The 12901-nt window shown below is 32.0% G+C and overlaps 2 protein-coding genes across 2 annotated transcripts; one reads left to right on the forward strand and one right to left on the reverse strand.

Annotated features, from left to right (window-relative positions):
* Nucleotides 1-3887: 3887 nt before the first annotated feature.
* On the reverse strand, nt 3888-6729 carry LOC139480986 (large ribosomal subunit protein eL37-like). The gene is made up of 4 exons (XM_071263990.1): nt 6583-6729; nt 5609-5717; nt 4786-4870; nt 3888-3988 (listed from the first exon to the last, which is right to left on the reverse strand). Exons 1-4 carry the CDS (start codon nt 6583-6585, stop codon nt 3910-3912), a joined length of 276 nt encoding a protein of 91 aa, XP_071120091.1. The 5' UTR covers nt 6586-6729; the 3' UTR covers nt 3888-3909.
* On the forward strand, nt 6655-11042 carry LOC139480978 (F-box only protein 4-like). Its single transcript, XM_071263980.1, has 6 exons — nt 6655-7181; nt 7690-7901; nt 8199-8428; nt 8783-9031; nt 9532-9698; nt 10656-11042. Exons 1-6 carry the CDS (start codon nt 6837-6839, stop codon nt 10734-10736), a joined length of 1284 nt encoding a protein of 427 aa, XP_071120081.1. The 5' UTR covers nt 6655-6836; the 3' UTR covers nt 10737-11042.
* The last annotated feature ends 1859 nt before the right edge of the window (nt 11043-12901 follow it).

Consider the following 12901-nt stretch of genomic DNA (forward strand, 5'->3'; position numbering starts at 1 on the left):
ACGACGGACGCTAAGTGATGAGAAAAGCTCACTTGACCTTTCAGGTCAGGTGAGCTAAAAATATATACAGCTATAAATCACCTCAAGATAATACAAAATTTCTCAGAAACTGTATACATAATTTAAAAGCAGTGGAAGAGAGATAATGCAAACTTAACATGATCTCAGAGAATGAGGTTAAGGTCAGATAAACCAAGCACACCTAACAATCATTCCATACAACAAACATGCTATAATATAGTGGACCTATTGTGTATGGTATCCAAGACACAGACAACCACGTCCACTTGTATTTTTATCCATCTGATGAGTTAAGCCTTTTCAACTGATTTATATAGTTCGTTGTTGTACTGTTACACCACTGTTCCAGCTAACATGTTTCACCCTGCTACATTCAGTATGCATGTGCCTGTCCAAAGTCAGGAGCCTGTAATTCAGTGGTTGTCGTTTGTTTGTGTGTTACACATTTGTTTTTTGTTCATAAAATAGGCTGTTAGTTTTCTTGTTTGAATTGTTTTACATTGTCATTTCCGGGCCTTTTATAGCAGGCTTTGCTCATTGCTGAAGGCCATACAGTGACCTATAAGTTTTAACTTCTGTCATTTGGTGAAGAGTTGTCTCTTTGGCAATCATACCACATCTTCTTTTTAATATTAACCATTAAATCTTAACATTGATCAATGAACTAAATAATTAAAGTCAGATGGCACCTGCCAGTTTAACATGTACACCAAACTATTTTACTTCTGATCTGAACAGGGTAAATGTGCCCGCCTATTAAAATTTTATATACTTCTTTATTATTCAAAAGAAACTTTCAACAGGGGTTCCAAATTTTTTAAAATCTTCATTTGATAGCAAAACTACCCAAATATTTCACCAATTGACAAAGATACAGCTATGCATAGAATTTTATTTTGTTCTATAAATGTACTACTTTCTTGTATGTTCTTTCTTGCTGGGCCTAAATTAGTTTTTCTGTACCATAAGAAATTAAGAATATAGTACTAACCAGATGCTCCGCAGGGCGTAGCTTTATACGACCGCAGAGGTTGAACCCTGAACGGTTGGGGCAAGTATGGACACAACATTCAAGCTGGATTCAGCTCTAAATTTGGATTGTGGTTAAATAGTTGACACAGCATAGGTTTCTGACACAGAATGATTATGTGTTCTAATGAACTTAAAATTTTTGTTTTCTCTTAGAGCAATTCACTATGCTGTTGAATATTAATCCTCTCAAAAAAATGTTTGAAGAAATTTTCTTTTTTATTTATGAAATTTCAAATGAGAAAAATTGAACCCAATTTTTTTAATCACATCCCCCTTTCCCTTATTCCAAAACTAATCTCAATTAAAATTTCTAATGGAGTTTGCAAAAATAACTACTCATTTAAATACATCATAAAATATTACGATGTAAAAAAACTGCTTGTTATCACTGAATGGTAAAGATTATTTTAATTTATCAGTTGGTAGTAAAAAGTGAATATACATTGTATATTGTATATAACAAAGATTTAAGTTGATTCTGGACAAAGAAAGATAACTCCAATTAAAAAAAAATCTTGCTATTGCACAATATTTTGCAATTAGATATTTCTTGCTTACTATTCTGGACAAAGAAAGATAACTCTAATTAAAAAAAAATTTGCTATTTCACAATATTGTGCAATTAGATATTTCTTGCCATTGCGCAATACTGTGCAATTGAAAAGACTTGCTATTGCACAATACTTAATATAATAATTTTAGATCCTGATTTGGACCAACTTGAAAACTGGGCCCATAATAAAAAATCTAAGTACATTTTTGGATTCAGCATATCAAAGAACCCCAAGATTTCAATTTTTGTTAAAATCAGACTAAGTTTAATTTTGGACCCTTTGGACTTTAGTGTAGACCAATTTGAAAACAGGACCAAAAATGAAGAATCTACATACACAGTTAGATTTGGTATATCAAAGAACCCCATTTATTCAATTTTTGATGAAATCAAACAAAGTTTAATTTTGGGACCCCGATTTGGACCAACTTGAAAACTGGGCCAATAATCAAGAATCTAAGTACATTTTTAGATTCAGCATATCAAAGAACCTAACTGATTCATTTTTTGTCAAAATCAAACTAAGTTTAATTTTGGACCCTTTGGACCTTAATGTAGAACAATTTGAAAACGGGACCAAAAGTTAAGAATCTACATACACAGTCATGACAGTTAGATTCGGCATATCAAAGAACCCCAATTATTCAATTTTGATGAAATCAAACAAAGTTTAATTTTGGACCCTTTGGGCCCCTTATTCTGTTGGGACCAAAACTCCCAAAATCAATATCAACCTTCCTTTTATGGTCATAAACCTTGTGTTTAAATTTCATAGATTTCTATTTACTTATACTAACGTTATGGTGAGAAAACCAAGAAAAATGCTTATTTGGGTCCCTTTTTGACCCCTAATTCCTAAACTGTTCTGACCTAAACTCCCAAAATCAATACCAACCTTTCTTTTGTAGTCATTAACATTGTGTTTAAATTTCATTGATTTCTATTTACTTAAACTAAAGTTATTGTGCGAAAACCTAATTCCTAAACTGTTGAAACCAAAACTCCCAAAATCAATCCCAACCGTTCTTTTGTGGTCATAAACCTTGTGTCAAAATTTCATAGATTTCTATTAACTTAAACTAAAGTTATAGTGCGAAAACCAAGAAAATGCTTATTTGGGCCCTTTTTGGCCCTTAATTCCTAAAATGTTGGGACCAAAACTCCCAAAATCAATACCAACCTTCCTTTTGTGGTCATAAACCTTGTGTTAAAATTTCATAGATTTCCATTCACTTTTACTAAAGTTAGAGTGCAAAAACTAAAAGTATTCGGACGACGACGACGACGACGCCAACGTGATAGCAATATACGACGAAAATTTTTTCAAATTTTGCGGTCGTATAAAAATCTTTTAAGTCCCTGAAGCACAAATAGGAGTGTGCTTTGTGGTAATAAGCATTCTGTATAACATTTTGGTAAAATCAAACTTATATTAGAGAACAGAGAATTCAGGAATTTTTCTATTTGTTAAGGGACACCACCAAAACTCAAACTTGATCAGTGTTTTTTGGTAATTGACTGTGTATAAGTATCATAACATTTGGTTGAGGCTACATGTAACTAAGTTAGAGAAAGGAAACTTAAAATTCAGCATTTTTACATTTATAAAGAGACGTGACTCTAGAATGGTTAAAGTGATGCCACCAAAATTCAAACTTGATCGGTCTTGGGTGATAAATAGCATTGTTATTAGTTTCATAACATTTGGTTCAGGCAAACTAAAGTTCGAGAATGGAAACCAGCTTTTGAACCGAAAGAGGGACAAGGGTTCTTGTAAACTTAATGCACCCTCTGCTAAGGCAGGGGCATAAAAAAGACAAATAGTTATCAAAGGTACCAGGATTATAATTTAGTACGCCAAACACGCATTTAGTCTACTTAAGACTCATCAGTGACTTTCATATCAAAATATTTATAAAGCCAAACAAGTACAAAGTTGAAGAGCATTGAGGATCCAAAATTCCAAAAAGTTGTGCCAAAGACGGCTAAAGTAATCCATGCCTGGGATAAGAAAATCCTTAGATTTTCGAAAAAATTCAGTTTTGTTAACAGGAAATTTATAAAAATGACCACATTATTGATATTCATGTCAACACTGAAGTGTTGACTACTGGGCTGGTGATACCCTCGGGACAAAGTTTATGAGTTATGAATCTTTGTAAGCTATTATGCTTTGTAAGCCAAGAAAATATGAATAGTGGACAAACAGGTTAAAACAGTGTCCTAGAATGAAATTTAACAGCTTTTCCATTGAGAAGAGAAATAATAAAATTAAACCATGTTATTTACAGGAACTTTATTGTCTATTTTGTTGCAACAGCTGAAGGTGCGGCAGCTGACCTTCTTTTTGGCTTAGGTGTTGTTCCTTCACGGAATCCATTTCTGAAAAGAAAAAAAACATCATAATCATCCTTTATATCTAGCAGCTTAATATAATAATAAAATAAAGTATGATAAAAATAGAACTGTAAGTAGGTTCAGTAAAATAAAATTTAACCGCACAATATTTCATGATAAGGTCAATATAAGTCTTAAAACATGAAGGATCACTTTTAAATAGTTTTACTGAAATATAAAAGTAGAGTTGGAAGCACAAATTTAGGTCTGATGAAGTAATGATGTTAAACCCCTGCAAGAATAATCAAATAACTTGTGGAGTAGGACATGCTGATCCTCTAACAACACCTAAACTTCTCCTTTTGTTTGTCTGATTCTTGTTGCTCAATATTAAGTGTTTTGTGTGGTGTTGGACCTTTCGTGCTTTTCTTTTATGTTTTCTATGTGGTGTTAAGACTTTTTACGCTTTTCTTTGATGTTTTGTGTATGGTGATAGACTTTTTATGCTTTTCTTTGATGTTTTGAGTGTGGTGTTAGACTTTTTATGCTTTTCTTTGATGTTTTCTGAAATTTTTCATTTTCTCCTAGCTATCTTCTCCTTGACAGTTTATAGATTCTATTATTGAGATTTGCTATTTCTTACAAATGCCATTTTTGCTGGAAACAATCCTACTTAAAAAGTTTGTTCAATAAAATTTACAAACAAAATCATTATAAAAATGTTCCTCTTATAGTAAATATGACTTTTGAATCCACAAACATGTAGGCAATTTATGTGGTAATAAATTTGACCATGTTGTCATCAAGTGAACTTGACTGGCTATAAATTGATGGTCACATACCTGAATCTTCTGAAAACTTTTTTCATGTGCCTCATACGACCTGTTCCTGTTGTGCATCTCCTCTTTGCTTTTACACTCCAATTATCTGAAAATCATTTTATACAGGATTATTTCTAAGTGTTGCAGTCACTATCTACACTACACTAAAGTACATGTATTTAAAATGTACATGTTAAGACGAAATGATTTTCAGTGAGAATGCATATTAATCTTGTAAATTGGAAGCCTCTGATGGTATGAAAAGAGCCATAATCTGTCCCTGAATAGTTAATACGCAAGAATAAATAATTACTAGATTCTTTTAAAATGTGCTAATGGATTGATAAATGATACTAAGGATAATAAAACCTCGAGTCTCTGCTGAAAACAACACAAATAATGTTCTTCAGGAATATTTGACTGTGTAGTTTTACAAGTCTGCACACAAGCCAATGAGCCTAACAAAAGTTTGTACTTCTTTGAACATTTAAATAATAACGCACTGTACATGTTTAATTCTACCAATGTACATAAATGTAGGATGTTGGGGAGAAATTTGAAACAAATCTACCCCTTTAAACCGTGTTGTCAATTTTCTTGACCTGTGTATAACACAATCAATCAGTATTTCCTAATCAAATGAAATCAGAAAGTGTAAGCTGCATTGCTATCTACACAGTTGCTCCAGCATACAAGTCTTTTTCTTGTTCTGAACAGCAATAAGATAATGTAAATATACCAAGCTATTTAATTTGCTATTGAGATATGATCACTTGAACATGGGAAATAGTGTTCCCTATGATAAATTAATGCGGTTATAACCATAAACGTCTCTAAAACTCACAATGGCTAGGAGTAGTTTTCTTTTGGATATGGTAATTACGCCTTCCGGTTCTTCTGTCATGTGTGTGGGTCTTATTGATCCTTTTACCAAAACTGGATGTTCCCTTCGTCTGTAAATTATAATAACTAGTGATTAAATGATATTCATGTTTAAAATGATTTATTTTAACTGCAATTATGATATCAATTAAAAGTTATATAGAAATACAGTGCATTCCTTATTTTGAGAGTAAATTTATTTTCTATTTCAGCTGCTGCACTTCATGTACTTTTATTTCTTCACTTGTTCCATTAATTTTGAAAAGGCTAACAAAAGTCATATGCGACTATGAATATTACTCAATTTGTAATTGCATTATCCACATTTCAGATTTGTTTTTTTGAACCAACTAAATTCATTTGTAATTTACAGCAATTTGATCGTACATGCCAGTGTTGGCTGTACACATCGATCTTGCAGTTCATTCAAAATTCCTTATGTGTACAGTGCACAGAGATTAAGAAAGTTCAAGACCTCATAATTATATTGACTTAGCTAATGGGACCCTTATTTATCATATATAGATCATATATAGTTACATTGTATTTGTACATGAAATGATGAGTACAAATAATTTTGTAAACAAACAAGCTACAATGTCGAACGTGTGAAGCTTTAATTTAATACGTTTCTTTGGAGTTTTCAGAAAATTGTGTTGTGAAAGAGCAAACATACACACCGAAGTATAATGTCATTTGAGCTTGTATTATCAAGAAATGCATATAAACGGAATATTAAGCTCAACAGTTTTACAATGCCATCTCGGATGGTACATATCACCATCCATTCAATGCGAGAATTAACTTATTTCGAACAAAATATCGTGTTCATTTCATATGGATCAATAGTGCTTCTTAAATAAGGAAAATGCAAGCTTTAAAACATTGTATGGTTCACAGATGAAACCGATTACTATGAATTATAAAAATTTTCACCATGTTGATCCAGTAACCGGAAATAGAAAAGAACCTGTAAAGTTTGAACTCAAGATTTAACCCGGAAACAGTTAGATCTTCCGGTACGTCACTATGCGGATGTAAACAAATAGCTGTCACTGGCCACGTTGGAGGTTCTGACAAGTGCCCCTTAGAATACTATATATATTAAAACACCAAACTTATAGCCATGTTTATTCTAACATTTTTAACGATAAAAGAGAAGTCAAAAATCGATATTCTAGAACAACAAAATGATGGAAATTATTCCTTTTGATATTTCTTCAACAATTTATTTGGGACAGTGTAATAGTTATAAAAGTTGTTCAAACTGTGAAATTTGTTTACAAACAAAAAATTCTTGCACATGTGATAGTAGTCAGGAAGAAACAATATCACAGGAAACTCCCATTGTTGATCAGACAGTAATTTATGCTTTTAAAAACTTAGTGAGAAAGTACAAAAAACAAATGGGCGATACAAATGATATATCAATTGTAACTGGTGGACTTCAGCAATATTTGAATAAGAAGGCACTTAAGAAAACAGAGACAAATGAAGACATTCATCAACAAGACTCTTTATTTCATAACTTACCAGTAAGTAACTTTTTTTTTACTTCTTAACTATTATTTTTAATAAATGTAAAGTCTGAAAACAGTATAAATCATTGCAATTCCATTCACAGTTAGTTTTTCAGTTTTTTTTTATAAACTTGTTTATAGCATATTTTTTTTCTTTAAATTATTGTAACATAAATTGTGTTCAAAAATTGCTATCCAGGAAATGCAAAACCTTTTTACTTGCATGTATACATAATTATGTATGTACAAATGTTTTTCTTAACAAGTTAACAAATGATACAGTGTTTACAATTATTGAAAAAAATATTGTAATTGATCTCAAATTGAATTTGACTCCTTATATTTTAATCCTACGAATTAATTTAAACTCTTAAAACATATGTATTTGTACAATACTTCATGTACAGTATATATATTTTATATAATTTTGATTTTAGTCACAATGTATAATAAGTTAATTAATACAGTATGTGTATCATATTTTTTCCCCCATGTACATTTCATTCATTTTCTTTTTATTTAGCTGGACTGTAAGCTGCATATCTTTTCATACTTAGGACCAGAAGATCTGTGTAGGATAAGTGCTGTTTGTAGAGACTGGTATTTTGTAAGTGAAGATAGTATTCTGTGGAAAGAGTTAATGGATCGAGATGTTAAAGCATGGAATGTAATTGGTCATAAAACTAATCCAGCCTTATACCAAGAAGTTCAGTCTGACTGGTCTAATAAAGAAATGTAAGTATACATTTATATTCTCATTATTAAAAATTGTAGGTATTTATAAATTTGATTTTGAAAAAAAACTTATTGGAGAAAATTTATCCGAACTCCTCACAATATCAGCTTAAAAAACCTTACTAAAAATCATATATAAATTATTACTCCTTTATTTATCTATGTTAAAATAATAAGATTTACTATATCAAAAGAATAACTTTACATGCATATTTTTAATTGGTAATTATTTTTTATGGAATTTAATTTTCTGTTTCATAATATTTATTGAAAATTTTTAATAATTATTATTTGTAGATACATCAGATGTTCTCCACATATCAACAAGTTGATGCACAAAAATGATGCAGTGTTTAGTTTTACTGACTTTTTGAAATCATTTCTTCCAAAGAAGTCATGGACACCAAAAATAGCAATGTTTGGACCAGGACTGGAATCTGATTTAACGAGTGGTCTTGTTCGAAAAATTTTATATGACCATAATGAACATATGGAAAGAACAGGTCTTGTGTCTGGACAATTTGAAGGTAAGATTCATTGTAAGTTATAAAACTAATCATAGACTGATGTCTGCAGAATCTATTTTTACCACAGTTTGAAAACATGTAAGATTGTAACTATATGATAAGCATTCCTGGCAGGGGGTGATCCAACCATTTTTCAAATGGGAAGTTCCCAACCGACGCGTGAACCGAGGATAAAGCTGGGTTCCAACCATATGTCCCTATTCAAATGCATTGATCATCTCCAAAAAAGGGGGGTTTCAACCCCTGGAACCCCCCCCCCCCCCCACCCTAAGATTGTTGGTAGGTTATTTAATGTTGATCACTAAATTGATTGCGGACATATACCATCATTAACATTGTACTTTCATTTTACAGGAGTTGGTTCTGGTTGGTGTTACAAGCTGCCCAATGGACAGACATTCCAACTATCTGTTTTATACTCAGCATCAAAACAACAACGCACACAAAAATTATGGAACAGAGTAGAAGGCAATAATCTAATCCAAATTAATAAAGATGAAGAAGGAGAAACAATAGTTGAATTAAAACCTGCTGTTCGTGACTTTTGTAGATCTGTTGATGCTTTTGTGTTTGTTGTGGATGGTACATCATTAGATAATTTAAGTAAGTAGCAGTTTACCATTATTGGGTAGTGTCTCATTTATTACTTGCAATCAATGGATAACTGTTAAATCTCTGATTACTGTGGATTCATTTATTTTCGTGGGTACCAATTTTCGTGGATTAAGGAAAACCTGCATGTTCGTGGATATTTAATTTCGTGGTTTTGCAGATGTCTGCATACAAGCCTATATAAAATATGTCATTCGTTGAACATTTAATTTCGTGGTACACTTGCACCCACAAAATCCACGAAAATTGGTATCCAACGAATAATAATGAATCCACAGTATTCTGTTTTAATAAGATACTTTAAGTCTTAAATGGTAGAAAAAGTGCTTAAATTTCGTACATCTGAAAGCTGGTTAGTTCTGAGAAATGACTAAGAAAAAATGTCAATTTCTTGACAGATATCACCTTTTGTTATATCATTACTTGGAAACCTTGTTTATGTTATAGTACTCTATCAATTCATAAAATATATATTTTTTTGATTTTTTCAGAGGCCGATGAAATCTATGAACTATCAGCAATGTTAAAAGAAAGATGGTCAGATACTCACATTCCACTGTTGGTCATGTCCTGCATTCCAAACTCACTCAGTCCTAGATTACCATGTATAAAAGTAGTAGAAGCTCTCAATCTAGGAAACCTAAACAGACCATGGCAGGTAATTCATAACCTACTAAACTTGATGTTCTTAATATGATTGAAAGGAAATAGTTGTATTACATCATCATAGAGCAATCAACACAAAAATACATGACATATACATGTGTAGGTCCAACAAAAGAAACTACAGTTTCTTTTTTAATTTTCATTTTAAATCTTGATCAGTGATTTATATCATGTAAATAGAAGAACAATAGACTCAGTTAATTAATTAATCGTGCCTAAAAAAAAAATCATAAACCATAAATGAGGGTAAAGGGCATAGTGAACTCCATAGAATTGAGATATAAGCAAATGCTAATACACCTTCATAGATAAGATCACAATGCAGAAGCTAAAATAACTGCATGCCAAATACAGTGTATATTATCATGGAAATTACCATCTTTTTTTAAAATATAGTGCAGCAGACTTAACCCTTATTCTCTAGTGTTGTCCAATTTGGAATTCACTGACATGATTATTAGATAACAATAACGTACAATTCCACTAAAGACCTCCCATGAGATTAACTACACAGAACGGGATAGATGTCAACCACACGAGATGCTGTTACCATTCAAGAAAACACTAACATTTCTATTTATATATTTTCTATTTCAATTTACTTTCACTTTCACTTTCTATTTATATAACGTCACCATAACTACTATTATGTAACTTACACTTCCAGTTAAACCGCTAAACCGCAAGATTCATACTTCACTGTCATATTTCTTTGTATAATTGTCCTGATGATGCCTATCTACTAAGCGAAGCATGTAGACTCAATAAACAGATACTATGCAGTAAACACATGAGTGTTGTTGTCTTTGTTGGCGACACATTCTTTATTTTCAAGATGACTGTGAATACCTAGCGGTATCCACTTGTTTTTACCCTACCGCACGATCACCACTTCAGGTGTTGGTTCACTTGTATTTTTATTATTTTATAACCTTATTCTCTATTTCAGGTACGAGACTGTTTGGTAGAAAATCTTGAAGGAGTTATTGACAGCTTTTCATGGTTAATAGAACAATCTCAAAGAAGATGATGCACAACCATATACATTTGTAGAAGATCAAGTTACTTTGTTGATTTGCTTGTTATAAATCATGCATTGTGCCAAATTACCAGTACCTCAAGTATGAAGGACATTGTTGTGATTTGACATTTGAAGTATGAACAAAACCTTCATGTACTAAACTAAACATGCTTCAAGTTAATGTAGTGTTTGGATCCTGCAGATGTGATACCAAGAAAACTCTTCTTAATATATTTATGTTTTTACATTCTAAATATATTTATATTTTTATACTTGTTGATTTTTGTATGTTTCAAAATAAAAATATTTGAACTATGCATTATTTTTATTACAGTCTACAGATTACTTTCATCGTTTGTGTGTCTGGTTATGTATACTTAATGAATGTTGCCTTCTAGATGTCTTTGTTATTTTTGTCATTGGGTTGCCGTCTAGTTAATGCATACCCCACATTTCGTTTTATTCATGAGAAATCAACATGGTAACTGAAAGGCCAATTTATAGTTCAGATTCTCGTGTGTAGACCCAAATATTATATATTCAATTATCACTGTTTAAGGTTAGGTGATCGTCAGATATCAGTAATAATCAAACAAGAGTGCACACACTGAAATGTCTCGCCTTCTTTACTAATCATTGATATTATGTTGATAGTCCTAAGTATAAAGCTTTATTACAACTGTCACATAAACTTAACATTAACCAAGATAGCTAAACAAAGACCAATGAACCATGAAAATGAGGTCAAGGTCAGATGAACCATGCCAGGCAGACATGTACAGCTAACAAAGCTTCCATACAACAAATATAGTTGACCTATGACTTATAGTTTAAGAAAAAAAGAATAAAACACAAAAACTTAACACTGTGCAATGAACCGTGCAATTGAGGTCATGGTCAAATAAACCTGCGGGACTGACATATAGATCATAATATATTTCCATACACCAAAGATAGTTGACCTTTGGCATATTATATTAGATAAAAAGACCAAAACTTAAAAACTTAACTTTGACCACTGAACCATGAAAATGAGGTCAAGGTCAGATGATATCTGCCCGCTAGACATGTACACCTTACAATCATTCCATACAACAAATATAGTAGACCTATTGCATAAAGTATGAGAAAAACAGACCAAAACACAAAAACTTAACTATAACCACTGAACCATGAAAATGAGGTCAAGGTCAGATGACACCTGCCAGTTGGACATGTACACCTTCCAGTTCTTCCATACACCAAATATACTAGCCCTATTTCTTACAGTATCTGAGATATGGACTTAACCACCAAAACTTAACCTTGTTCACTGATCCATGAAATGAGGTCGAGGTCAAGTGAAAACTGTTTGACGGGCATGAGGACCTTGCAAGGTACGTACATACCAAATATAGTTATCCTATTACTTATAATAAGAGAGAATTCAACATTACAAAAATTCTGAACTTTTTTTTCAAGTGGTCACTGAACCATGAAAATGAGGTCAAGGACATTGGACATGTGACTGACAGAAACTTCATAACATGAGGCATCTATATACAAAGTATGAAGCATCCAGGTCTTTCACCTTCTAAAATATAAACCTTTTAAGAAGTTAGCTAACGCCGCAGCCGCCGCCGCCGGATCACTATCCCTATGTCGAGCTTTCTGCAACAAAAGTTGCAGGCTCGACAAAAAGGAGCCTCTTCAATGGTTGCCATATGTTTTACTGTTGTTTTATTTGTTAGAGTATAAGATGTTGATGGCAGATTTTGATATTTTCTGTTAAATTTAATCACCTTTTTTTTTCTATTGGAGACGGTTTAGAGCTTGACATATTGTAAAGACCACCAGTCTTTAGTTGACCTGCAGGTGTCTTTAGAACTGTTGTCTCTTTAAAATATATCCATTTTTTATGCATATAAAGTGATGAAATATATTTGTCCTCTAAAACCTGGATTTCAGAGAATTGATTTCAAAAGATTTTTAACACAGACTGATTTTCTGTATCTATTATGGTTTTCCATGATTGCTTTGTCATTTGATGGACTGGAATAAACTACACATCCTAAGGATCAATGTTAGATTATATTTAAATAGATTCAATTGTTTTGTCAGAGAGGATCTTAGAAATAGCTTATGTGTCACATACATGTGTACATCAAGTGACAGGAAAAGTTAAAACCGGCCTT

Source organism: Mytilus edulis, chromosome 1, assembly GCF_963676685.1.
Source record: "Mytilus edulis chromosome 1, xbMytEdul2.2, whole genome shotgun sequence".
Taxonomy (NCBI): Eukaryota; Metazoa; Mollusca; class Bivalvia; order Mytilida; family Mytilidae; genus Mytilus; species Mytilus edulis.

Coding starts and splice junctions, on each gene's coding strand:
- LOC139480986 (XM_071263990.1), bottom strand. Junction 4,871..5,608: donor GAAAACTACTCCTAGCCATT/GTGAGTTTTAGA, acceptor AATGATTTTCAG/ATAATTGGAGTGTAAAAGCA. Junction 3,989..4,785: donor AAAGTTTTCAGAAGATTCAG/GTATGTGACCAT, acceptor TTTTCTTTTCAG/AAATGGATTCCGTGAAGGAA.
- LOC139480978 (XM_071263980.1), top strand. CDS start 6,837: ATGATGGAAATTATTCCTTTTGATATTTCTTCAACAATTTATTTGGGA. Junction 7,902..8,198: donor GACTGGTCTAATAAAGAAAT/GTAAGTATACAT, acceptor TATTATTTGTAG/ATACATCAGATGTTCTCCAC. Junction 9,699..10,655: donor ACCTAAACAGACCATGGCAG/GTAATTCATAAC, acceptor TCTCTATTTCAG/GTACGAGACTGTTTGGTAGA.